Source organism: Syngnathus floridae, chromosome 14 (assembly GCF_059516105.1).
Source record: "Syngnathus floridae isolate MCC-2025c chromosome 14, RoL_Sflo_1.0, whole genome shotgun sequence".
NCBI classification, from domain to species: Eukaryota; Metazoa; Chordata; class Actinopteri; order Syngnathiformes; family Syngnathidae; genus Syngnathus; species Syngnathus floridae.
Window position 1 is genome coordinate 4,383,355 of NC_142426.1, and position 23,464 is coordinate 4,406,818.

A 23,464-nucleotide genomic window follows, 5' to 3' on the forward strand; every position below is an offset into this window, starting at 1 on the left:
CTCTGATTGTGCTGAGCGCTGTGATTTTTTTTTTTTTTTGACATACTAAGTGGTTTAATTCACTTGCCTCCTGCTTGTGTATTTTCACAGCAGCTCTCTCTGCTGCCCCTCATGGAGCCACTGATTGGGGTCAACTTTGCCCACTTTGCTCCCTACGGCAGCGGTCCGCTCAATGGGGAGAACCTCCTGTCGGGCACTTTTGGCAGCGCCTCGCTGGATGGCGTCTCCGACTATTACTCTCAGCTGGCCTACAAGGTGAGTTCTCCTCACATTTATGCCGCTCTTCCCGTCCACGCACCGACTGAGCGGGACTCGACCGTTTCCTAAAGCAGAGTAACCTGAGCAATCCACCGACACCTCCGGCGTCGCTTCCCCCCACACCGCCACCCGTCAATCGGCAGAAAATGATCAATGGCTTCGCTACAACCGAAGAGCTGGCCAGCAAAGCGGCAGCCATGGGTAAAATGCTCATCTGGCATTCTCGACTTAAGAGAATGCTCGGAGTCTGAGTGCACGCTCTTCCGTCCGCAGTGTCCAAAGGGCTCGTTCCGAAGCCGCTCCATGTCCCGTTCAGGACTGAGGAAGATCTGCTCGCTCGGGCCATTGCTCAGGGACCCAAAACGGTGGATGTTCCCGCATCCCTTCCAACCCCTCCCCACAACAACCAGGAGGAACTGAGGTATCTGAAAATACTTCTCGGTTTCCATACATGAACAACTGCAAGAGTTTGACTCGTTTTTTTTTTTTCCCCGCCAAAGTAACAAAGGACAGGAGATTTGTAAGGAAAGGGACACACCTGACAGTTTTGTTCCATCCTCGTCCCCTGAGAGCGTGGTTGGCATGGAAATCAGTCGCTATCCAGACCTCTCGTTGGTGAAGCAAGAGCCCCCATCTCCCTGCATCTCCCCTGTGCTCCCCTTGCTTCCTGCGCCCAAAGGGAAAGGTATGGTTGCACCTGCAAATGCACTTTTCTTTTCATTTTGAATCCACGTTAATTGTACATTTTCCCTATCCAGGATCAGAGGTCAAATTGCAAGATATTAAGACTGAGCCTTCAGGGGCCTTCTTCGGACCCCCGTTTGGTCCCGTGTCCAACAATTCCAAATCAGGACTGGTTTCCGTAGCCATCACATTGAGACCAGGTGCAGCAGAGGTAAGCGCTTCAATTCAGTCGAAGTGGATTCGAATTGGCCAATGCGGGGCTTCGCTTGTTTTTTGTGACGAGTTAAAAAGAAACAACACCCCAAATTCTGTTGTTGCCCTCAATAGTTTTCCTGTGTTTGCTTTTGTCGCCTTCTTTTTCTGTTGTTGAATTCATTGGTGATTTACGCCCCCTGCTTCAGAACATCACCGGAGTGGTGGCCGCCATTTCCCAGCTGCTTTGTGTGAAGATCCCCAGCAGCTACGAGGTCAGCAGCACCCCGGACCGAGGGCACGTATCGATGCTCGCGTACCCACGTGGGGACCTTCGCCCTCCCGTGCTTTTTCACGGGCAGGCGGACGCCGGAGGCCTTCACGGTCGCCCGGGCCAGATGATGAGGCCTGCCGTGATGCAACAGCAGGCGCATCATTTCCGCTTCCATCCCAACAGCCCAGGTGAGCAAATTATTTGCCCCAAAAGCAGGCGACATGCATCAGGAAAAGCCACATTGCTTTTTGAGAGCCCCAATTATGGGGCCTATCAGTGCACGTGTACCACACTTAAGAGCCATAAAGATGCTATCAACTACTCGCCAAATAGTCCGTGAACCATTTCTATTTTTTTTTTTTTTTAGGCTCTGCCCTAGCACGAGGACCTGACCAGAGAGTTCCCGGCAGCCCCGGATGTAAACCTCAGTGGTGCTGCAACTGTAAAGTAGTGGTTCTAGGAAATGGAGTGCAGAAATCCATCAAAGATCTCCCCTCTCACATCAAGGTGCTCGCGGTTATTTGCTCTTGCTATAATGTCTTTCTACAGTCAAATGTTTGTTGAATGTTGAAAGACTTGTGATGTATTTTACCACTTAAAGCCTCCTTTTATTTTTAACATGATCTAAATTCTAAATTCCGTTTGGACAATTTTCTGTCATTAGGATTCTGCAGGCCGTTTCAAAGACGGGCTGGTTTTCTGCAGTCAGAACTGCTTCCTTCTCTACTGCTCCTCACCACTGCAGTCCAGGTCCTCCATAGAATCAAAGGTTGGCAAGCACACAATGTGAGTGTATGGCAGATGCAGTCAATCATCGCCCTTTTGTCTTTTGTTTCCCTCCAGGAATCACTGAGCCTTCTCGCCGCCTCAGGTCAGACGGAGATCTTGTCGAAAGCTCAGCACCAGTACAACAACAACATGTCTTCAATGGACGTCCATTGCCTAGCCCAGCTTGAGCCAAAACCCTCTCCCCCGTCCACCCCTCCAATCCCCTTCCCCGTGGCTGGCGAGACAGCCAGATCGGACGCCATCAAAGTGACGGTGAAGCTGAAGGCTCGCCCGAGGTCTCAGGAGACCTGGCATCAGGTGAAGAGAGCCAAGGGTCTCCGATGGAGGAAGTGGAGCGTCCAGGTAGTGGTACCCCGGGGAACCTCCCAACTCCCGGACGAAGATAAGATTGATGAGCTCTTGAAGGAACTGGGCGCCTCCCTGCGGCCTCCCGTTTCACTGCGGGACCACCGGCGCTGCTGTTTCTGCCACCAGTTTGGAGACGGGATCACCGACGGCCCCGCTCGCCTGCTCAATCTCGACCTGGACGCTTGGGTGCACCTCAACTGCGCCCTGTGGTCCACCGAAGTGTACGAGACGCAAGCCGGCGCCCTCATCAACGTGGAGCTGGCGCTGCGTCGGGGTCAGACGGTGCGGTGCGTCTACTGCCAGCAGACGGGCGCCACCAGCGGCTGCCACCGCTTGCGCTGTACCAATGTCTACCATTTCACCTGTGCCCTGCAAGCCCACTGCACCTTCTTCAAGGACAAGACCATGCTGTGCCACGCCCACAGGCCGCGAGGCACGGCCGGACACGCCCTGGAGCACGAACTGCGCTGCTTCGCCGTCTTTCGACGCGTTTACGTCCAAAGGGACGAAGTGCGGCAGATGGCCGCGGCCGTGCGGCGCCCCGAGTTGGGCTACACTTTTCGAATAGGAAGCCTGGTGCTGCACGCCATCGGCCAACTCACTCCCGCGCAAATGGCCGCCTTCCACTCCGCCAGCGCCATCTTTCCGGTCGGCTACGAGGCTTGCCGCATATACTGGAGCATGCGCCACGGCAACCGCCGTTGTCGCTACCTTTGTTCCATCGAGGAAAAAGACGGACAACCCGAGTTTACCATCAGAGTCATTGAACAGGGCTACCAAGATCTGGTCCTGACGGACTCCTCTGCTAAAGGTTTGTTCTCGAAAATTCCTCCATGGTTTGTCGGAGCCACGCTGAGCGTGTTTGGTCTTAACATTCTCCTGTTCTGATCTCTCTCGTGTCAGGAGTGTGGGACAAGGTTCTGGGTCCGGTTGCGGAGAAAAGAGCTGAATCTGGCACACTGAAGCTTTTCCCAGTTTACCTCAAAGGGGAGGACCTGTTTGGGCTCACGGCATCCGCTGTTGCCAAGATCACTGAATCGGTTTGTAGGAGCGCCTACATTGTCACCCCCAATCTGCAAGCCGACAAACGCACTTCAGTCGATTTGAGCTCAGCCGGCCGGCATGGTCTCGACTTTGACGCCCGTAACATCGAGTCTAATGTTTCAATCTCAATTCCAGCTTCCTGGAGTTGAGGCTTGTGACAGATACTCGTTCCGTTACGGACGCAACCCTCTCATGGAGCTGCCTCTTGTGCTCAATCCCGCGGGCAGTGCCAGGGCCCAGCCAAGAACCGGCTCTCCTCGCACCTCGCTGGTCATCAGGTAAGACTTGCGGGTGGGGCCTCGCTTTCTATTCCTAACTTCAGCTGTCTATCTGGTGTCTGTCGCTGATGCAGTAGCAAAGTCATAATCACAGCATGCCTTGTTGAGTCGCGTGGCGCGACCACCGAATTTTCTGCTCCATCCGCCGCTGCTCAAAATAGTCGACCGTTCTTACCCTTGATAGCGTCCTACAAAGGAACCTTCTGTATTTCAATATTTTCACTTTATGAATGATAATCCCATCCTTGAAAGGCCGCAGGCGCAGGCCGTGTCGGGCGGCAGCGCCAGGTCCAACCAAAATGTAGCCCAGGGAGAAGGTGGCGCCTCCCACAGCAAGCCACCAGTAGTGCACCCGAGATCTTCACAGTACCGCTGGATGAAGAGCGAGTGGAGAGCCAACGTCTACCTGGCCCGCTCCCGCATCCAAGTGAGTTTTGTCTCCCACGCTTCCCTTCCATTTTGTCATCTAATTGGGTCCGTATTATGGAATGAGTACAAACGCACGCGTAAATGTCGCGCAATACACTTCGGCAGGGTCTCGGGCTGTTTGCCGCTCGAGACATGGAAAAACAAACAATGGTGATTGAGTACAATGGAACCGTCCTTCGTAATGAGGTCGCCATCAGGAAGGACAGGCTCTATAGATCTCAGGTAGACATCCATTTCACTATAAGTCAGCTGCAGGCAATTCCAGCAAAAAATATGACCCATGATTTTTACCCATCTGCTTTCCAGAATCGACCTGTCTTTATGTTCCGTATCGACAGCGAGCACGTTGTCGATGCAACCATATCGGGAGGACTCGCCAGGTACGTGACATTTGCTTTTTGGCTTTTGCCTTCCTTTAACGGAACACTCAATGTATCATTTATTATGCAGAAAGTGAGTGCAATGCCGTTGCCTTTGGGTTTTCCCGTTTAGTCCCAGTGCGCTCCTGACCCCTGACCTTGAACACATGTGGGCGGCTTGCCTCGGGCCACCGGCTTCCGTGTTGACGTTTTTCTCTCTTGCTTTTTTTTTTTTTAACAGGTACATCAACCACTCTTGTGCCCCGAACTGCGTTGCCGAGGTGGTAACATTTGAAAGGGGTTACAAAATTATCATCAGCTGCATCCGCCGGATTGAAAGGGGAGAGGAGGTGGATGATCTTTTTGTCTTGTTTTTATTTTATTGCTATCGTCGCTCACGGCTCTGCTCTCTCATTTTCCAGCTGTGTTTCGAGCACCAGTTCGACCCCGTCGCCAGTCAGCACAAGGTGGCCTGCCACTGTGGCGCTCCCGAGTGCCGGAAGTGGATCTACTGAGCAAAGGTGGCAATGATGACATATAAAAAAAAAAAACATTCCCTGCTTCTTGCCTGCGGATGCCGAAAAGTCTCGCGTTTCACACTGAAGTTGTTTTGTGAAGGAGCATAAGGCGTCCGAGTTAGATGGAGGTGAATGGAACACAAGTAGCAGGATGCGACGTGTGCCATATGTTCGAGGCCGTCATGTTCCGACGCCTCCGTTTGTCTGTCTCTATGTCTGTCTGTGTGTGTGTGCGGCTTCCGCGGGGTGTGGAATTCACCAACGAATGAGAAAGCACTGTGCAGGGTGCGGCCTTATTGCTTACTAAGGGCAGGCCCTTTTTTGTGTGTGTTTGTGTGTGCGTGTGTGTCGTACTGCGCGTACGACTAAATGTAGACATCACTGAATGAGGAATGTACAGCAATGAATACTGCGAAGGGAATATTAACTTGCACTAAAAAAAAAATAAAAAGAAAAAAAATGGACACACACACAACTTTAAAAATACTTGATTCCATGAGTCAGTTTTATCATAGGTCTCCGTCATGTGATTTGTGTGGAATTTTGTATTTATTATGACTGAGTGAATGAGTTTGATTCTCTACGTGATGACGAGTTGAAGAAGGCCAGATATGTTTGTGAAGTTAGAAGAAGACATGCTGTTACTTTTCTTGTATAAATGTACATAAAGAAAAAATATAGGAATAACCGACCAAATACTACCTTAACCTTCTCGATCGATGTTAGGTGTTTTTTTAAAAAAAAAGAAATCTCCCTTCTTCTTCTCCTTCCTGTTTTGTTTGTCCATGAAATTTATTTAAGATCAAACGTTATTTCTGTTTGAGAGTATATATTATGAATATTCTGTACAGAATTTGTAATATAACCACAATAATTCACAAAGTATTTTTGTTGTAAAAGTAAGGTATTGTAGCTGTAGTGTTTTGTGACTTACTCACACGTTAACCACTCAAACGTTAAAAAAAAAAAAAAAGAAGCTATTTTTGTTGCTAAATGATCAGTCGCAGAATGAAAAATATCAACTCTCCAAATGGCGACTGTTGTCTGTTAGCCGCGAATCAGGTTTGATTTTAAAATAAACTGTGAATTAGGTTTTCAAACCCTAAAAGGACAACTTTTTAACACAAATAGGAACACCGACGTGTATTTGTTGTTTTTATGTTGCTTTTAAAATAAGGTGCAAGAGTGTCTGATGATGATGATGACGACGACGACGACAACTTTGACAAACCAGAGTGTGTGTGTGTGTGTGTGCGTGCGTGCGTGCCTGCGTGTGTGTTTGTGACAGAAAGAATTGCCGGGGAACTTTTGCCACCGTCGCTTCTCGCTTTTGGATAGAAATGGCATTGTCTTTAATCAGAACTATTTCTTATACTGACACACAGTCACATGTCACATGCGTAGAAAATGGAAACATTTTTTTGCGTGCACAATTTCAAGTAAAATTTTGGAGACAGTCTTAGAACTTGTAATGTATATGGCATGTATTTTTTTAACTTTCCGAAGACTCAATTGTATATATTTTCTCAATGAATGGTTGTAACAAAATTGTTTCTTGAATATTTTTTTCTTCTCTTGTATGATACATCATCCTGCCAGTGTGTTTGTGCTACATTTTCTCAGTCATGTAAAGTAGTCACGTTTTTGTTTCTTTATATCCCCCCCTCCAACACTTTTTTTGCGCTGTTTGTTTTTGAAAATGCCCTTTGGCGTGTACAGAGTATGGAGTTTGTGGAATTGAATTTAGAAACATTTACAAAAATAAACTATTTTACATGTTATCATGGTGTGTGCGTGTGTATTTTGTCCCAAGTGTACTATCACTGTCCTTGAACGGCTTGCAAAAATATATACATATTCTTACTGATATTGCGTCTTCACTGGCGCCTCATTATCTGAAAAGGAAAAAACATCTTCAAGGTTCTTGGGAAGAACACTACAAGGTCAGATCATGAATGTCAACCCACCAATAAGGTAAATAAGGTCTGATTTAAAATGACGTATTAAAGCCTTGTTGTTAGGCGAAACTTCAGTGGTACATAGAGGAGGCTATTTTAACTATAGCTTGTTTTATTTTAATTTTTATGCAGTTCTTGTTGGACATTAGTCTGTATAGGGGTTTTTAGCGACATCTGCTGGTGAAACCTGGTAGCATCCCGGCATTGGACCAAGTGTGTTGGTGATTCTGAATAGGTCATGTTTACATTGTTTATTCCTGTATGTTTTTATGAAAAATGCAATTACTCAATCAAAAAATAAGATTGTAAAAACGATCGTGTTTTTAGAGTCTAGACCTGTTTAAAGCGTTTTTATTCGTTTCAGCGGTGACGATGAAAAGGTCTGGGTTTGTGCGGGTTTATTAATAAATCTCGCACCAGTGTCCTTCTCGTGTATTTTATTTCTTCAAGATAGAGTACATAGGTCGGCCGACAACCGTGTTTTGATTTTCCTCCACAGAGGAATTACCGTAATGCCTGTCAACAAGCGGCGGTCGAAAGCCATTCGTCGACTTGCGCCCTGCCTCCGCCGCGAGCCCAGCCTACTTCCTGGTGGTCGAGCAGCAGCAGCCTCCCGTCCGTTACTCTGCTCTTCTGCTGTTTACCAATTCCACCCCGAGGAGGGTTTGTTGATGTTTCATAGTCGTGATTCAGCCCTTTATTCAGCGGCTGGCTTTTGGTCGAAAAAATGGGGAGCACGTTGATGGAGTCAAGCAAGGGAGGCTCCAAGAAGCTGCCCAAGAGGAGGAGAAGTCTGCGCATTAACGTGCCCGTAAGTCGCTCAAGTGTACTTTGGCTGCTGTAAAATAGGGCATCTGCTAATTAATGGATAGCACGAGTGCACGCGACGCTCGCTTTGAGTAAAACGTTTCTACATATTTGCCATCTCACTGCATTGAATTGCAGCTTGCAAAGTTGAAATCTTTCATTTCGGTTTATTTATACCCAGCGGCCACTTTATTAGGTACGCCTGTTATTAATGCAGGGGTGAAGGGGCACTTGCTGACTTAACTCATTAAAATTGCCCGTAGGTTTGAACGTGAGGGTGATTTTGTTGTCTTTATCTTCTCCAAAAATGCCTGTTGACATGTTGTGCACCTGCCTTAAATTTAAACTGTACATCTGTGTGTTTATTTGTACTTTATATATCGTGTATTATTATGCTGGGTGCCAGCTAAATAACTTCCTTTGGCCGGACGTTCCTCATCCCTGACTGAAATGAGATAAAATAAATGTGTTGTTTCAAACAACAACAACAACAACAACAACAACAACAACAAAACCTTCCCTTCATAAAGATGATTATTTTGCATGAAACTGTCTCCTCTAAGTGTCATTTTAATTCCTGTATTTAATGTTATTTACTGAAATTGATGGTCAGCAATCGGCAATAAGTGTGTATCGTGTTTGGGCTTTTGTTTTCCCACTTCTTCTGACCACCAGGTAGACTTTTGAACTCCATCTGTATCACTGTAGAGTGGACTTTAATCACGTTCCTGATGGCAGAAAGCCATCTAATTGGCTAATGCCGCCACACTTCAGCTTAATTGCAGCAACTTGAAGATCTGCTCTCTGATGGAAATAACTCAACTTTATTTTTGGAGCACAGTAAAACAAACAATGTTGAGTCTGATGATGATGACTCTCTTCTGCTACACTCCTGCCGTTACTTTTTTGTTGTCCGTGTGGAATGTCAAGTTTTACCCGAGTCATGGTCAAATGCGTTCATGTTTACACAGAAATGCAAAAGTGAAGCACCTGGTCTTCCACGATCTCTCCTCATGGACTTTATGTCTCTTTGCTTCCATGCAGGACTTCTCGCCATTTGCTTCTCCTCAGTTGGAAAAGGGTTGCTCACCTCGAAGCCCAAACACGGTAAACAATTTCCTTTCATTACTGTACTATTTCGATATGTAGCAATTTGTATGGGCATTTGTTATTTCTGGGCAGGAAGTCCATTCACATTCATACTTCCATTTTTCTTTTACATTCTTTGTTACATGCTCAAGGCAACTCTTGTGCTTCACACTACCAAAAGCACAACACTTCATAGGATTTACAATCTATAAAGCAAAGCAAAGAGAACTAAAATAGCTTATTCAGAAATATCAAAAGAATGTACATTGAAAACAAATAAACAGGTTTACAAGCAAAATATTTCAAGGCAAAGTAAATGAAGAAAATAGTTGAAAGAGCAATTCTGATGCCAAGCTATTGATTTGCCTCGTCATCCTATCTGGCCCGCTTTATTGGCGAATTCCTGTTACGGTTCACGCCAGTCACGCCTCGCCCCTCCCCTTGTGTCTATTTCTTCTTGTGCAATAGCACCAAGTGAACGTCGGAGATAGGCGTGTTCTCCGGCTCCTTCTGATTTAGCACAGGATCGCTTTCCAAAAAAGGGGAAATGAATGTGTAAAGGAGGCCACCTTGAGCGATTGCCGTTCTGTCGGGCCTTGTCGGACCACCAGACAAAACAACACTTGGTACCACATGAGTACTGTTTACACGGAATTATTTCCAAGGCAGCAGAAGCTCTCCAGATTGCATGAAATAAAAAGTGGCTATTTCTGTATTTCCTCTAATAGAGGCGCAGAGATTGCCTCCAAGGCCAAACAACAGCACAAGCTCGTGCTAGCGTTCTCCCACCTAGCTCAGCACTTGATTGAATAAACGATGTTACACGAGCTATTGTTTACACTCCCATGTGCGCTTGTGTAAAGCCGTCAGCGTTGCGTATTTGTGAAAAGAAGGAAGTGCCAGGCTGCATTTAGAAAGAACAGCATCTGGTGTTTCATAACAGGTCTTCTCTTAAGTCTGCGTCCGCTTGCGATTCCCAAGCCGTCGTAAAAGTGTATTCTGATGGTTTCGCAGGGGGAGCGTCGCATCCGTTCAGCCGGGCCTGCCATGGGGGAGCCCGCCAGCAGCCCGGTGCCGTGTCCGGGGAAGTCCAACTCGGGTTCCCCAAAGAACGTCTTCCCTTCTTCCTGTTATCAGTCGTCCCCGGTCAAATCTCCGCGCCGCCTCAGCTTCAGTGGCATTTTTCGCTCTTCATCCGGCAGCAGCCCTGGAAGCATCAAGATATTCTCCAGAGCCCGCAGAGGTAATACCGAAAACTCAATTTTGTTATTGTGACGATTTTATCTCAAATCCATCTAAACCAAACAAAACATTGCCAAGCGAAAAGGTCTGTGGCCTTCTTTGGTCAAATTAGATATCCAATTAGAGCACAAGTAACATCCACTCTGGTTGAAATAGCTCACATTTGAGAGGTGGCTCCATTTCATGACCTCTGTAAATTACAATGCACAAGTATTATTCCTATTGCACAACCCTTTCTAGGTGAAAGTCAAGACAATATCTCCAAATCCTGATGTACATGCTGCATGACTGACCTGCAGCAAAACATCAACAAGGAAGTAAAAGGCACGCTTCCCTCGCAGTGAACTTTCCACTGCTTTGTTTTGTGAGCGCGGTCTTGAGGTGTGCCAGGCAAGTGATTGCTTGTGCAGTGTGAAAAGCTTCCTCTGTCAACAAGGAAAAAGGAAACATTTGCTTTTGTGCTTTGGTATTTGTTTTTATTTCCTGTCAGTCCATGATAGCAGGGCTAAATTGTTGGACTTTGCTTCGAGTGTGGCTATTGGAGAACTTTAATGATCTAATGGCAATGTGGTCCTCTCAAAGCGTGAATGGGAGTGACCGCAAGATGTTGCAAAGCACTGGTTTGCACGGTTACATAAGTGCACGGAGAGAGAGAGAGAATACTGCTCGAAACATCAAGAGTTAAACTACGCAGTGATGACTCACATGTTTTGGGCTCATGAGCGACCACTGTTTCCTCTGAGGGCCTGACTGGAATCGCAAAGTTAGTACGGCCGAACCAGAAAATATTTGCGTTCTTGCTAAATTGGCAAAAAAGTATTTACTCGGCTTACTGAAAGTGACAATGACAGCCATAACTGCTTCCCAGCAAAGATATAGTGGTTAGTGAGGTGCACCATGGTTCTGGGGTTCTGGGTTCGAATCTTGGGTTGCGTTTGCATGTCCCCCCCATGCTTTTGTGTCAATAGATAAATCACAACAGGGTTCTCGTACTGGAACAAAGTTATTATTCCGTCATATTTTGTTTTATTCCCTAATGCTTGTAAATTTCTTGCATTGGCCACAAGGGTGCGCTGTAAACTTAATTTGTTTCATCAGCTTGTGTTGCCACGGTTAGTTCATTTAATATTATTTACATGGTATGACTTATGATTATCTACGATGGTAGTACAACCAAATATGATCCTCTTGGCCTTTTTCAGTCTGAAGCCAACAGTTGGTCTTTCTGCACATGGCCTTATCTGGAAGTGAGTAGGCTCTCCTAGAAGCTCCTGCTCTCTCCTTCCCTCCCCTCCTCTCTTTCTTGCTCTATGTTGCTATAGTGTGCCGCATGTTGTCAGTCAATAAAAGACTCTGCACATTTCTTGGACTTTCCAAAAATGAACCCAACTCAAGCGTGTCAATTTGTCCCTGTTTGACCTTTTTGGGTGGCGTTTGTGTGTTTCCCCCCTTGGGCTTTCATGAGCCATTGTGTAGAATATATACAAATATATTTATATCAAAAGTACTCAGAATCAGTGAGTACTCATCATAGTCAAGTCATAGCTAACATCATTAGTCAGCTGCTCCTAATGGAGCAGATGACTGGCCACTGGATGTCCCCACCCCTTTCTGTCACCTGACGGGACCTTTTAAAGGTCTCCACACCCAAAAAAAGAACTTGTCAGAGACAGCACAAATGTCTGCATCATCATCAGCAACAGCAGTAGCAGCAGCGGTGGCGGCATTTCACAGCCAGCCACACTCTTGATTATTCATCTTCAGGAGCTTTTTCAGAAGCAGCTCGTGTCACGCCTTGGCTGAGTTTACTCTCGTTGAGGTGGGAGGTGCAGTGGAAGGAGGGGGCACGGTTGCCCACCAATCGCTGCCCGGCAGGCTGGCCTCCTTTTTTTTTTTTTTTCCCTCACGGGTGCTATATTAAAAGAGACGCCACCCACCCACAGCTGCACCTGACAATTTACGACTCTGATGCGGCTGATAGGTGGGAGGGTTCCCACGAGAGGCGGACACATCATTGGGGAGGACAAGTTTTGCCTGCATAAATTACAGCTCAACTACTTGTCATGGATTGCAGAATCTATACAGCTGGGTATGCAAGAAGAATCTTTGCAGGAGCTTTGCACCTTTTGCCTTAAGATTAGCAGCATCTAAGGGAAAGGAAAAGTTGCCTCCCCTAAAGGACCAAGGGAGGAAGGGAAGGTGAGCGAGTGTCTTTTATTGTGCGGCTCGGTCGTAATGCGGATGGTCACGGCCAGGTTCAGCGTCGAGCTCGCGACCCGCCGCCGCGCTCCATGAAGAGGTTTGGCAGCTTGAGGAGGAGCAAGAAACGCAAGGAGCAAGATGCGCTGGCAGCGAGGCAGCAGTCGGAAGCGTCCTGCCTGGCGGGTAACGTGTGCATTTTCTACCTATCTGGTCAATCTAGTTCATCCAACAGCAAGCGTTGGATGATTCCAAATTGCTCGTACCTGAGTCAAAATGGTTCTTTGTCTCGGTGTGTCCTACAAAAATGCTCCATAGTCCGGAGGTCTCCGGTTGGGATCCCTGTCGCGGTGCCTTTCACTCCAAAGTCTGGGATCGGCTTAATGCAGCTCCATGTCTTTGTTTTTAGGGAAGAACCTTCATCGAGCTCCGTGATGTAGTGCACCACCAAGCAGAGCGCAGGCGGGCCTCTTGAAAGTAACATAACCATATCTGGCTCTGTTAGTTTGCACCGTGCGACAGCTCACCTTAAAGCGTCTTGCTGTACTTGTGGCTTCTATGAGGGCCATCAGTGAAGGGCTAAGTGATAAACTACGCCGTGTCTACCCAAAAGTGAACAGAAGGGCAGCCATTTTTGTTTGAAGCTGCTGTTATGACAAGACGCACGCTTCCTGTGTCCTGGGTGGCACGCAGCCGCCGCCGCTCCGCTTGCTAGCAGGGCGAGGAGAGCAAGGCCCCTGTCGCGCTGTTATCTCCTCCTGTGGAATGTGCCACAACAGCACGGCTAAAATAGGAAGGCCAAACGGCGGGAGCGGGGCCCGCTCTACGCCAACTAAATGTCAAGAGATACTGCCGGTCCGCTGCTATGCGTTGCAACACATGAGGCCTTTAGCTATTTTTCCGCCATATCTGAGCAAGGAGCGGCTTAATTCTGGTCTGGATTAAGATCCAAGAACACATTTTACTTCCGCTAATGCTGAGAGACTTTATTTGTCTAAATAATATTTGCCTTTAATTATTGTTCTATGCGCTGCCTGCATGTTTCAAGGTTAACTTGTGTCTGGCATTATACATTAGCATTTAAGCTAGCATAGCTTCAACTGTGGGCATGTGAAGCCCTTTGAGATGTTTTTATTTATTTATTAAGGGCTATATGCATAAACTTTCTTTGGCAGCAATTACAACTCAAATCTTTTTTATTCTCATGTCAAATGCTTGGCATACATCTTAGGGTAGTTTGGGTACGAGCACTAGCGCACCGCCATTTTCAGACTTCTCCACAGATGTTCATGTCAGGGCTCTGGCTGGGCCATTCAAGGACGCTGACAGTTCAGTTTGTGTCTTGGTAAACCAGACAATGTTGTCTCTTCATGTCTGGGTCTTTCAGCCGCCTTTAGTCAAACTTCATCCAAGCTACCATGTGGCTTTTGCCTCCTTTTGTACCTCATTCATGTCTGTCAGAAGCTCAGGCTTCATCTCGGTCGTACATTCTCTCTTGAGCATGTGATGACATTACCTGGCCATGTTTGACATTTTTCAGATGTTTTTCAAACAACTATCAACTGTTTGTTCTGTTATTGTAGTCCCGACAAAGCAGGCGCCGTGTCCAGCCTGTAAATGAATGGCCACCGCTAGCCAATTTAAGGCACTTCAGAGACCCAACTATTTATATGCAAGTCAATCTTACGTAACATATCCCCTTGAACACATTTGAATGCCGGGCATTTGAGATCCCGTCGAGATAATAAAAAAGTCAACTGTCCGCTGCGTGAGCTATTGAAAGCGTGTCACTTATTGTCCGGCCCGGGCAAATATGTCGGCAGTGTCACATGTCACGGCGTGAGATTGTGACGCCTCATGAGAGAGAAGCAAGCGGTGATGGCCCTGTCATGTGACTGACACCTCCAGCCCAAAGCAGGAGATGCTTCACAAACAGCTGACTGACACTTTGAACCGCTCGTGTAACCAATTGTATTGGATTAAGTGTAAAGTGTAAACACAGAAATTCTTTAAGTGTCCACATCAGGTTTTCCTGGTGTCTTGTTTATGTATGTATTTATTTATTGAAGTACACTGCTGTATTAAAATAACCATGATGTACTGTATTTGGAAGTGGAAGTGACTTCATTCTAGTTTGTCAGCAGCCACGCCAGGTGTTGTGCATTCCATCTCGAGCATGTGATATTATCCACAACATCCTTCCAGTGCTACCTCCAAGCTGTCATAGCACGCTGTTAGTGTCACTGAAATGACTTGCATTTTATTTTATTGTTTTTAAGCTTCCGGATTCTCCACACCGCCCACCACCCCAACGCAGGCCTCCAGCCAGCCTGTGTTCACCCAACAGGTGGGCCCCAGCCCAGAACGCCTGGGGGAAGGCTCCCGTCCGCGCTCCGTGTCCACACCTCTGGACACGGGACAACGCCTCGGCCTTCCCTTCGCCAAACCCCCGAAACCTTCCAGTCCCGTGCCGGTGTACTCTACCTCACAACAAGTGAGTCACTCTGCAAAAATGTTCCTAATCTTGTAAAGGCCTTTGAAGGGAGAAGCTGTCTATTTAAAGATGTGTGGACTGCGAGACCATTAAAGGGCTTTTGGATGCTAATCTATAACTAAATGAGGCTCGAACCCCTCATCAGTGGACGCAAGTTATGCCTTATGACAACACAGACGTGAAATTGTAGTTTGGGAGTCTCGAAGCGGAGACAGAGTGGTTTTTGTTGGCTTTAGAAGTGTGACATATGCATGTGAAAGATGCGTCTTTAGTTTTGTTTTCCACATTATAGATTGGCTATTTGTTAGCTATAGCATTAGCCACCATGCTTTTCAGTGTCTGTGTCAATCAAGGCTATCGGCAGTGTGTGTGTGTGTGTGTGGCTTGAGCACAAGGTGTAAATATTATCTCGGGATGTTAGCCGTCGCTCAAACGGCATTAATGTGAACTAAGAGTATCCACAGCTCTCTTTGCATGTGAGTCATTGTGGTGATTTAATGAATAATTGTCTGAAGCAGTAACAAATGCTCGCTTGGAGACACCTAAAGCAGATCGATATTTCATCTCCTGTGTTTTCTACTGCTGATAACGCTCAAGGATTGCTGATTGTGATTGAGGGGTGGCGGGTAAGGACCACTCAAGGCTCTCCTGATAAAATCACCCACTGATGTACTTGTAGCTGTATTATACAGTATTTTTTTTTTCCAAAGCAATCAATTTAATGGCTCGTAAACCTCTGAAGTTTGCCGTGCAGCCTGTGCTTGCTGGGATGCGGCAGATTTATGGAAGTGTTTTGGCCGGAGAAGCGCTGTGTCACCATTGCAGTGCGAGCATCCCTGAGCGGTTTTGCATCCTTCCTTGCTGCTGCAGTGCCCCTTTTGCACATCGGCTTGCAAATGAAGCACCCAAAGAGAAATCTGTGAGAAACAGCTCAGAACATAATGCTGATGTGCCATTAAAACTCTGTTTTGTTATGCAATTGAGACGGCTGGGCGGTAGGAAATTTCCACCTTGACGTTTACTAAATCTGACCCGAAAGTGTACCAGGCGATCCGAGTCCGGCATAAAAACACAGCTGACGGCCACGATGTGTTTGTGAGGAGGCAGTTTGTCGCTTTATTACAGCTCCAGCTGTTGTGAAATGCGCTACATGAGTAAAGTTGTATTGTCTTTTGAGTGGCTTTCCGGTGCACTTTACCGAGTCAGAGTGCTGATGTGCAGATTTCCCAGTTTAATGGAATGCAGCAGCGGTCGGCCCCGCCTTATGTCACGCAATGATGCAGCAAGGCATCCCCAGCTTCTCGCTGCCTAGCAACAAGGGCTTTCCTAATATGGTGAGCAGCGGAGGGGTGTGTCAACACGCGGTGTAGAGCTTCCGGCTTCTCACCCACCATAACTGGCAAGCCTTTCTGCTCCGTTGAGCGCCAAGTGCCGGAATACGACTTTGTCGCGTCTGAAGCTCGGCTAATTCAGTTGCGCCGGTTTTGTTTGGAAGCCCCGCGGCGGGTGTTCTCCCCTTTCCTGCTTGAGTCAAGTGCAGAGGGACTGTTCCACTGTGGCTCGACAAGGGGGTGTGTGCTCTTGAGAGAAAGCACCGCCTGAAGTTGCTGCCGCACAGCGAAGTGGCGCCTCAGTCTGTGTGCGTATATTTAGTCCAAGCGAAGCGGTTCGGGGGCTCGGGGTCCAAACGCCAGTGGCACGCACGTCGTCGGGGTCGTCGTCTTCTGTCGCCGCAGGGGCTTCTGGGAAAAGGCGTCACGGCGATTGTTTTGAGTGCAAAGTTTTCTTTTTGTGCGTCGCCCATCTTCAATATTTTTGGGGGGTGTCACCAGGGTACAAACCTCCTGTTCTTTCTCGTTTAGGTGTCCGGTTTATTCGAAGGCATGTTGGAGAAACTTGAACTAGACGACGATGGTAAGTTGAACGTTAAAGCGGCGACGGCGGTACGCAACAATTAGCAACTGTATCTGATATGAGGGCAACTGTTAGCTGGCTGCCACTTCCGGACGTCTGAACATACTTTCCATCATGCGCGCTCTCGCCTTGCGCGTGTTAAATGTTGACATTGAGTTGCCAGAAGGAAAGTTCTAATTCACAACGGACAAGTGTTGATACGTAAAAAAAAAAAAATCATGCTAAAAATAATACGGTTACTATGATAGGAACTGTATTTAAAAAGATACAACTTCCTGGACGAGAAATCACAAACCTGACCTTTTTTGGTAGTCAGTTTACTTAGTGATTCGTAATTTTATTTTAATATTGATGATATCCCAAATTCACCATCTCATGAAACTGCAATATTATACAAAGAATCGAAATTGTGTTCATTGCAGAAATTAAGTAAAATTGTTTTCTGGTTTGTTTAGGACGTTTTTAACTCTTTGAATTGACCCACTAAAATGAAAGAACCTTTCTACCATAGTTGTCTCATTTATTGAGATGCACCTGAATGTAAGTGGGTTATCTTATCAGCGTCCACACAAAGCCTTTTAAAGTGTAGGAAAGTATCCGTTTCATCCTGCGATCCTCGCCTCTTCCAGAGTTTAACGATGAGTGGGAGGGCGCAATAAAGTGGAAGTGAGTGCTCCAGAGCCATAATGGTTGTTTAGGCTGTCAAGCGCGTGTTGTTTCCAAGTGCTCATTATGTTTTCCCTGTGAAACATCTCCCTGTTCTCAACGGTATTCCTTTTTTGTGTGTGTCTTCCTTACAGCTGCTGAGCCTGAGAGTGATATTTACATGCGCTTTATGAAATCACACAAGTGCTACGACATTGTGCCAACCAGCTCCAAGCTGGTGGTGTTCGACACAGCTCTCCAAGTGAGTGTGGGTTGTCGTCGCTTTATCAAGTCTTGGACCATCTTATGTTGAGTGTGCTTGTTCTTGGCACTGCTGGGTTAATAATAAACGGCGATAGAAGTCATGTTTTTGACCTGGGATCACTTTTTGGCTGGAGGCTGAAACAGAGATGAGCGCGCCATAAAGCTGTTAAACAGTAAGCCTGCCAGCTCTTTGAAGTGTATATCGTCAACCACTAAATCCACAGAGACGAGGGCTACAAACTCTTATCTGAGAGAAGAGGAAATAACTCCCAGTAGATTAAAGGGAATTCAGAAGTTGCCTTTCACCTCGCACAACTTCCTCTGCTTCCCCCGGCCCATGAGAGAGGCCACACGCACACGAAAAAAAGACGTTTAGCATCTGAAAACACGAATCTCATTCTCCTGGGTGAAATGTGAAACTGATATTTCCATTCCAAATGATATTTGGCAGGTCAAGAAAGCCTTCTTTGCCTTGGTTGCAAACGGCGTGCGAGCAGCTCCACTCTGGGACACCGAAAAGCAAAGCTTTGTAGGTAAGAGCCCGAAAACCACCAATAATAGTTTACAGTCTTGTGTCGATTAGAAATGCTAGTTTCATTCCCTGTCTTCAGCGTCTGCATTTGTAGGTCTCAATGTTTTAGCCATAATCATCACCTCACTGTGCCGGCGCCGCTGCTGAATGAGCACCAAGGAAACTTTGTATGATGATGCCGGTCATGGCTGGCGCAGCATGACTATTAAGTTGGGTAGAACTGCCACAAAGCATTAAGTGGCTCCCTCCGTATTGACTCGCAAGTAAGACATGCAGCCAAAGCGAAACGTCAGTGCAGCGAGTGACTTGGTCTCGCTCGTTGTGGCTTTTTCTGGATAGCCTTTACTGCTCGTGCTAAATAATGAAATAAATAAAGCGTGGGGGATTCTGATGCGACGCTCAGACCGCAGCCTCTAAACACGGTTCTCTCCTCACCTAACGAGTTTAACACCGTGTTTTCTCATCGCAGGCATGCTGACAATCACAGACTTCATCATCATCCTTCACAGATACTACAAGTCACCAATGGTAGCGCCATTTAATGACTGAGATTCGCCTCGGGTTCGCTTCGCTTTATATTCCAATGACTTTTCTTTCCCTTCCAGGTGCAAATCTACGAGTTGGAAGAACATAAGCTTGAGACGTGGAGAGGTGAGCATGACTCGACCTTAGATGGGCTCCAAAGCTGACGCTCGCTCAAGCTTTGCAACAGCAGAGCGTTTTATTCAACTCAAGATTTATTTCTGTGCCCACAGAGGTTTACCTTCAAGCGACATTCAAACCTCTTGTCAACATATCGCCTGATGCAAGGTACACCACCCCGATTTCTGAATCAAGATGCACTCATTTTGTTCTTCCGGATTTGTTGCCGTCATGGTGTTTGTCGTGTCGCAGCCTTTTCGACGCCGTGTACACGCTCATCAAAAACAAAATTCACCGCCTGCCTGTCATCGACCCCGTCACCGGGAACGCACTTTATATTCTCACGCACAAGAGGATCCTCAAGTTCCTTCAGCTATTTGTGAGTCCAGCACCATCACAAACGAGAGATTGGAAAGCCGTATATATCAATTTGAGCCCTATTTTGTACAAGGTGTTGTAGTGTCTGGGATTTTTTTCTTAAATTATTTTTTTGCCCTTTCTCCAGAAAGAGGGCCTGGCTCACAATACAATTTGTCAAGCACATGATTTAATTTCAAATGTCATCTGTTGTCTGAATCACGTGTTCTTGTCCTGTTGCTTGTCAATGTCGTTGGTACCGTTCACTCTCATTTTTCATTCGTCTGCTGCCTCCTGGTGGCCAACGTTTTAATTTGGGTGTGTCGTGTCGTCCAGATGCGTGAGATGCCAAAGCCAGCTTTTATGAAGCAGACACTGGGGGAGTTGGGCATCGGCACATACCAGGACATTGCCTTCATCCACCCCAAAACGCCCATCATCAAAGCTCTCAACATCTTTGTAGAGAGGAGAGTGTCTGCTTTGCCCGTGGTCGATGAGTCAGGTCAATGGAATATTCAGCCGGTGGTTAGGAGTCATACATAGCAAAGAAAAGTCTTGGAAAGCTCACTTTGTCCCCCTCCTCCCCCTCTAGGCAAAGTTGTGGACATCTACTCCAAGTTTGACGTCATTGTAAGTGGAAAATCGTTGGGCCGGCGGAGAGACTGAGCCCCCGTGTGTTGATGAGTCACAAAAGCTCGCTTGTGTGCAGAACCTGGCAGCCGAGAAGACTTATAACAACCTGGACATCACGGTCACTCAGGCCCTCAAGCATCGCTCGCAGTACTTCGAAGGCGTCATGAAGTGCCATAAAATGGAAACAATGGAGACCATTGTGGACAGAATTGTCAAAGCGGAGGTGAGTTGTTTCATTTTTACTAGTTCTAAAAAAATATATATATATATCAGGTGTTGAAAACCTGCCTGTAGGTATGAATGTGACTGTCAATGTTTGTCTATATGTACCCTGGGATTGGCTGGCAGATAGTGAACAGTTCTTCATCAAAGTGTTTATTGAAAATAAAGTAAATTTGGTGTATTTTCTTCTTCCGTGCCAACTAGGTACATCGGTTGGTGGTGGTGGATGAGCGTTCCAGCATCGAGGGCATCGTCTCCCTGTCGGACATCCTCCAGGCCCTGGTGCTCAGTCCTGCAGGTATCGACGCCCAGCATAGCTAAGCGCAACTCCTCTCAGTCCCGGACGCAACACCCGAACCCCGCCCCACCCCGAGCTCTCTCCTCTCTCGCCCTGCCCTGCCCCGCCCCACCCCGCCCTCTCACTTGCTCCCAGGTAGGAAGCGAGCAACCACGCCGCATCGTAAGCCGGCTGTGTGGAGGCATGTCACTGGAAGCTTGAGCGTTTGTAGAGTTGACAGTGTCAGCATGGTGCTTCGAATTTTGATTAGTCTTATTTGTTTGGGTGGGAGAGAGTGAGTTTTTCTACAATGTGCTCTGTGGTTCAGGCATTACCTCATTGAGAAATTTCTTTGGGTTTTATTTTGTAGTAACAAAGATGGTTCAGGGAAATGTAAGTGGTGTAGAGGAGTGAAAGTGCAAGTTGCCAGAAAAAACAACCTGCAGCTAAAGCCCGATTCATGTTGGCTAGGCGAGTGCACGGATCCAGAAGGATCCATTCTTGCTTGTTTCTCCCCTAAGTTGAACATTGACTTGTTCGCATAGGAAAGACATGCGCTCTGCTTGGCTGCACTGTGTGGCTTGGAGGAATGTAGCTTCAGTGTGAATTATTTTTTAATTAAATGTTTCTATATAGCAATCTCAGGTACCCCCCTTTGGAGCATTTTGTTTTATCACAATAGACACAAAAGATAATTATTTAAAAAACTACTTTGGGTTATTGCAAATATTCTTATTAAATGTGTGTGCAGATATTCTTTTTCTTAATAGTACTAGACTTGGTGGCTGGGTGATAATTTAATATCAATAAAAATGTCTTTAAGACGTTAGATTGGAGGGGAACCGCAAACTCCTCCCCCTTGTGCCTGATGAGGCAGCGCGAAGTCTCCGCCAATCATTAAGTAGCTGTAAATAAAACCAACGAAGAAGAACCGATCACACTATCGAAGTAATTAGCACGGCGTGACTTCGTTCAATAAAAGTCGTTAATTTGTCACCCGACTCAGTTCGACGCTTGCAATATTATCTCGTGTATAATAACTCAATGACTTCAAAGTGAATATTTGGTATACAAGTAAAGGAGTTCCGTTTTCGACGTGCTAACGTCGTAGAGTTCTTGTTTTTGGACGTGCTAGCTTCGGAGTTAGCCATGTCCGACCCTCGCCTCGCATTCAAGTGGAAATCAGGCAAGTCAAATATGAATGGACTATAACGAACCCGCTCAAAAAGATGATATAAAAGTTTTTAAAACAGTTGGGCAACGCTAACGCATGCACGCCAAGACAGTTTGAGTTAGCTCCACGCGTATTGTAATATATGTATGAACATTGAATTGAAGCTCATTGAGGGGGAAAAAAATTCAACCACGTCGCCCAGCCCGACGAAGCACGTTGTCTAAATAGACGATTTTTAAATTTTTATTTTGTATACATACCAGTTTATTTTTTTAAAAAATCATTCAAATATCACGGTTTAGTCCAAAATCTAAATATAGTGTTATTATTGCATTTGTAACAACTTTGGTGCTTTACGAACTTTAACAAACTAACTCCAAAATGTCCTATCTTCCTTCTCCTTAGACAGATGCAAGGACGTGAACCTGAACGACTGAAAGAGGAAGCACCAGCGAAAAACTAGACGTGGTGAGACCTATAAAAAACAAAAGCAAGTTGATGCTACATAGAAACCAAAGAGGAGTGAGCACTGAGGACGGCACTTGTTGAATGTAGTTGACTGCTCTAATCAGACCACCATTTGATAATGCTGTGTACATACTATCTCTGTATAAATAGAAACATCATATAAATACACTATTCTAGCCGCCTTACAGCGGTAAGGTGGACCAGATCAAACGGGTTTGAAATTGTCACATGGAAGGTTCAAACAAAGTATTGAGTTCAATAATATTTTCACTCTTGTGATTCCAATTGCAAACAGATTGTTGTTTAAGTGGGTTTAGAATATAAAATTCAGTCGGTTAGCTTTGGCAAATAAGAAGCATGTACTCACTTCAAATTTGGAGCGTTTTTTTTTTTTACGTTTGTATAAAAAGCGGGACATCTTGAAACCACTGTATTTCTGCAAGGAGTGGTCAAGCTCGCGGGAGGCATCTATATACACAAACTAAAAAAAAGTGTACTGCTCCGTAAGCAACATTATGGAACGACCGCAGTTTACAGCATGCGTCTAAATCATCCGACAGACGTTTAACATGCTTTGGTAGTTGCTGCTGTTTTGAGTTCCGTGTGTTTTTCAGCATAGTAGCGTCCTTGAGGTAATTCCAGTGAACCTTTTTGTTCGTGGGGGGAAAAAAAGGGATTCGTCTATTTGAGGGAAGGGTTTGTTTCTATTAAGTGGACGAGGCACAGTGTGACAGTTTAGTTGGGCGACGGCTGCTATTTGAAGAAATGCGCGTCATTGGACCGAGACTGAAGTTGCATTATATAGTATATATTTTTCTCCTTTTTAAAAAATGATGCTAGTGAAATGAAAATGTCCGCAGCTGGACATGTGACTCATCTCCTCGATGAACTGTATATAGGATTGGGTTTGTGACACTGATAGCTTTATTTTTTATGAGCGCGTCATGAAAAAGAGACTGCATTTTTTTTTTTTTTTGTTTTTGTTTTTTGTAAATATGCTGCTGGATCCACACGTACTGTAAATGTGCAAGCACGACAAATTACACTTACAGCAGTATGAATGTTCTTCTGGTTTTGCTTTTTTTTTCTATTTTTCTGCACGCAGAAAAATAAAAGACACTGAATGTACTCATTTATTTGGTTTTACGTTGACTGCATTTTATTTGGGGAAAACTGTTTGCTTAAACGGATAATCGGGCCGAATTTTGAGCCTCTGGGCTCATGGCACTGACAAGCACATTTTGAAGTAACTAACCAAATACTTTTGACAATTACAAGCAGAATTAGTTGGGCGGACTCCAAAAGCTCAGTATCAAGCATTGGAAAATGCTATATACATAGGATGTCTTTTTATTAATATTAAAAAAAAAAATG

The 23,464-nt window shown here is 46.0% G+C and overlaps 2 protein-coding genes across 13 annotated transcripts in view; both read left to right on the forward strand.

Annotated features, from left to right (window-relative positions):
* The window catches only part of kmt2cb (lysine (K)-specific methyltransferase 2Cb), a 36,321-nt gene extending 29,367 nt beyond the window's left edge, over positions 1 to 6,954 (forward strand). For 5 of the 8 annotated variants that reach the window (XM_088396000.1, XM_088396002.1, XM_088395995.1 and 2 more), the window contains 16 exons: positions 91 to 255; positions 330 to 459; positions 532 to 679; positions 759 to 943; positions 1,017 to 1,153; positions 1,344 to 1,596; positions 1,776 to 1,915; positions 2,073 to 2,177; positions 2,252 to 3,356; positions 3,449 to 3,585; positions 3,725 to 3,867; positions 4,120 to 4,294; positions 4,402 to 4,518; positions 4,603 to 4,676; positions 4,897 to 5,005; positions 5,078 to 6,954. In XM_088396000.1, the coding sequence (XP_088252126.1) occupies positions 91 to 255; positions 330 to 459; positions 532 to 679; positions 759 to 943; positions 1,017 to 1,153; positions 1,344 to 1,596; positions 1,776 to 1,915; positions 2,073 to 2,177; positions 2,252 to 3,356; positions 3,449 to 3,585; positions 3,725 to 3,867; positions 4,120 to 4,294; positions 4,402 to 4,518; positions 4,603 to 4,676; positions 4,897 to 5,005; positions 5,078 to 5,170 (3,216 nt within the window). In that variant the 3' untranslated portion in view covers positions 5,171 to 6,954. The remainder of the gene's footprint in view (positions 1 to 90; positions 256 to 329; positions 460 to 531; positions 680 to 758; positions 944 to 1,016; positions 1,154 to 1,343; positions 1,597 to 1,775; positions 1,916 to 2,072; positions 2,178 to 2,251; positions 3,357 to 3,448; positions 3,586 to 3,724; positions 3,868 to 4,119; positions 4,295 to 4,401; positions 4,519 to 4,602; positions 4,677 to 4,896; positions 5,006 to 5,077) is intronic. The other 3 variants (XM_088395999.1, XM_088395998.1, XM_088395997.1) reach the window with 3 other exon arrangements.
* Positions 6,955 to 7,711: 757 nt separating this feature from the next.
* Positions 7,712 to 23,226, forward strand: LOC148387167 (5'-AMP-activated protein kinase subunit gamma-1-like). 5 transcript variants are annotated; one of them, XR_015862469.1, is made up of 16 exons: positions 7,712 to 7,942; positions 8,983 to 9,045; positions 10,042 to 10,270; positions 14,748 to 14,962; positions 16,825 to 16,876; positions 17,677 to 17,783; positions 18,237 to 18,318; positions 18,787 to 18,845; positions 18,923 to 18,968; positions 19,073 to 19,127; positions 19,212 to 19,338; positions 19,653 to 19,818; positions 19,909 to 19,946; positions 20,026 to 20,172; positions 20,376 to 21,638; positions 22,032 to 23,226. XR_015862469.1 is itself a non-coding variant. In XM_088395661.1 (16 exons), the coding sequence occupies exons 1-16, from the start codon at positions 7,859 to 7,861 to the stop codon at positions 22,043 to 22,045; spliced, it is 1,578 nt and encodes a 525-aa protein (XP_088251787.1). In that variant the 5' UTR covers positions 7,713 to 7,858; the 3' UTR covers positions 22,046 to 23,226. The 5 variants fall into 5 exon arrangements, 4 of the variants coding, with proteins under 4 accessions (XP_088251787.1, XP_088251786.1, XP_088251789.1 ...); XM_088395661.1 differs by having other exon boundaries at positions 7,713 to 7,942; positions 20,376 to 20,469; XM_088395660.1 differs by having other exon boundaries at positions 7,714 to 7,942; positions 20,376 to 20,469; positions 22,028 to 23,226.
* The last annotated feature ends 238 nt before the right edge of the window (positions 23,227 to 23,464 follow it).

What these genes read in the sequence shown, in the direction of transcription:
- LOC148387167 (XM_088395660.1), top strand. Translation starts at nt 7,859, where the DNA reads ATGGGGAGCACGTTGATGGAGTCAAGCAAGGGAGGCTCCAAGAAGCTG. An exon ending in ACTTGAACTAGACGACGATG is followed by an intron (nt 16,877 to 17,676) that starts GTAAGTTGAACG and finishes TCTTCCTTACAG; the next exon opens with CTGCTGAGCCTGAGAGTGAT. An exon ending in CCTGGTGCTCAGTCCTGCAG is followed by an intron (nt 20,470 to 22,027) that starts GTATCGACGCCC and finishes CCTTCTCCTTAG; the next exon opens with ACAGATGCAAGGACGTGAAC.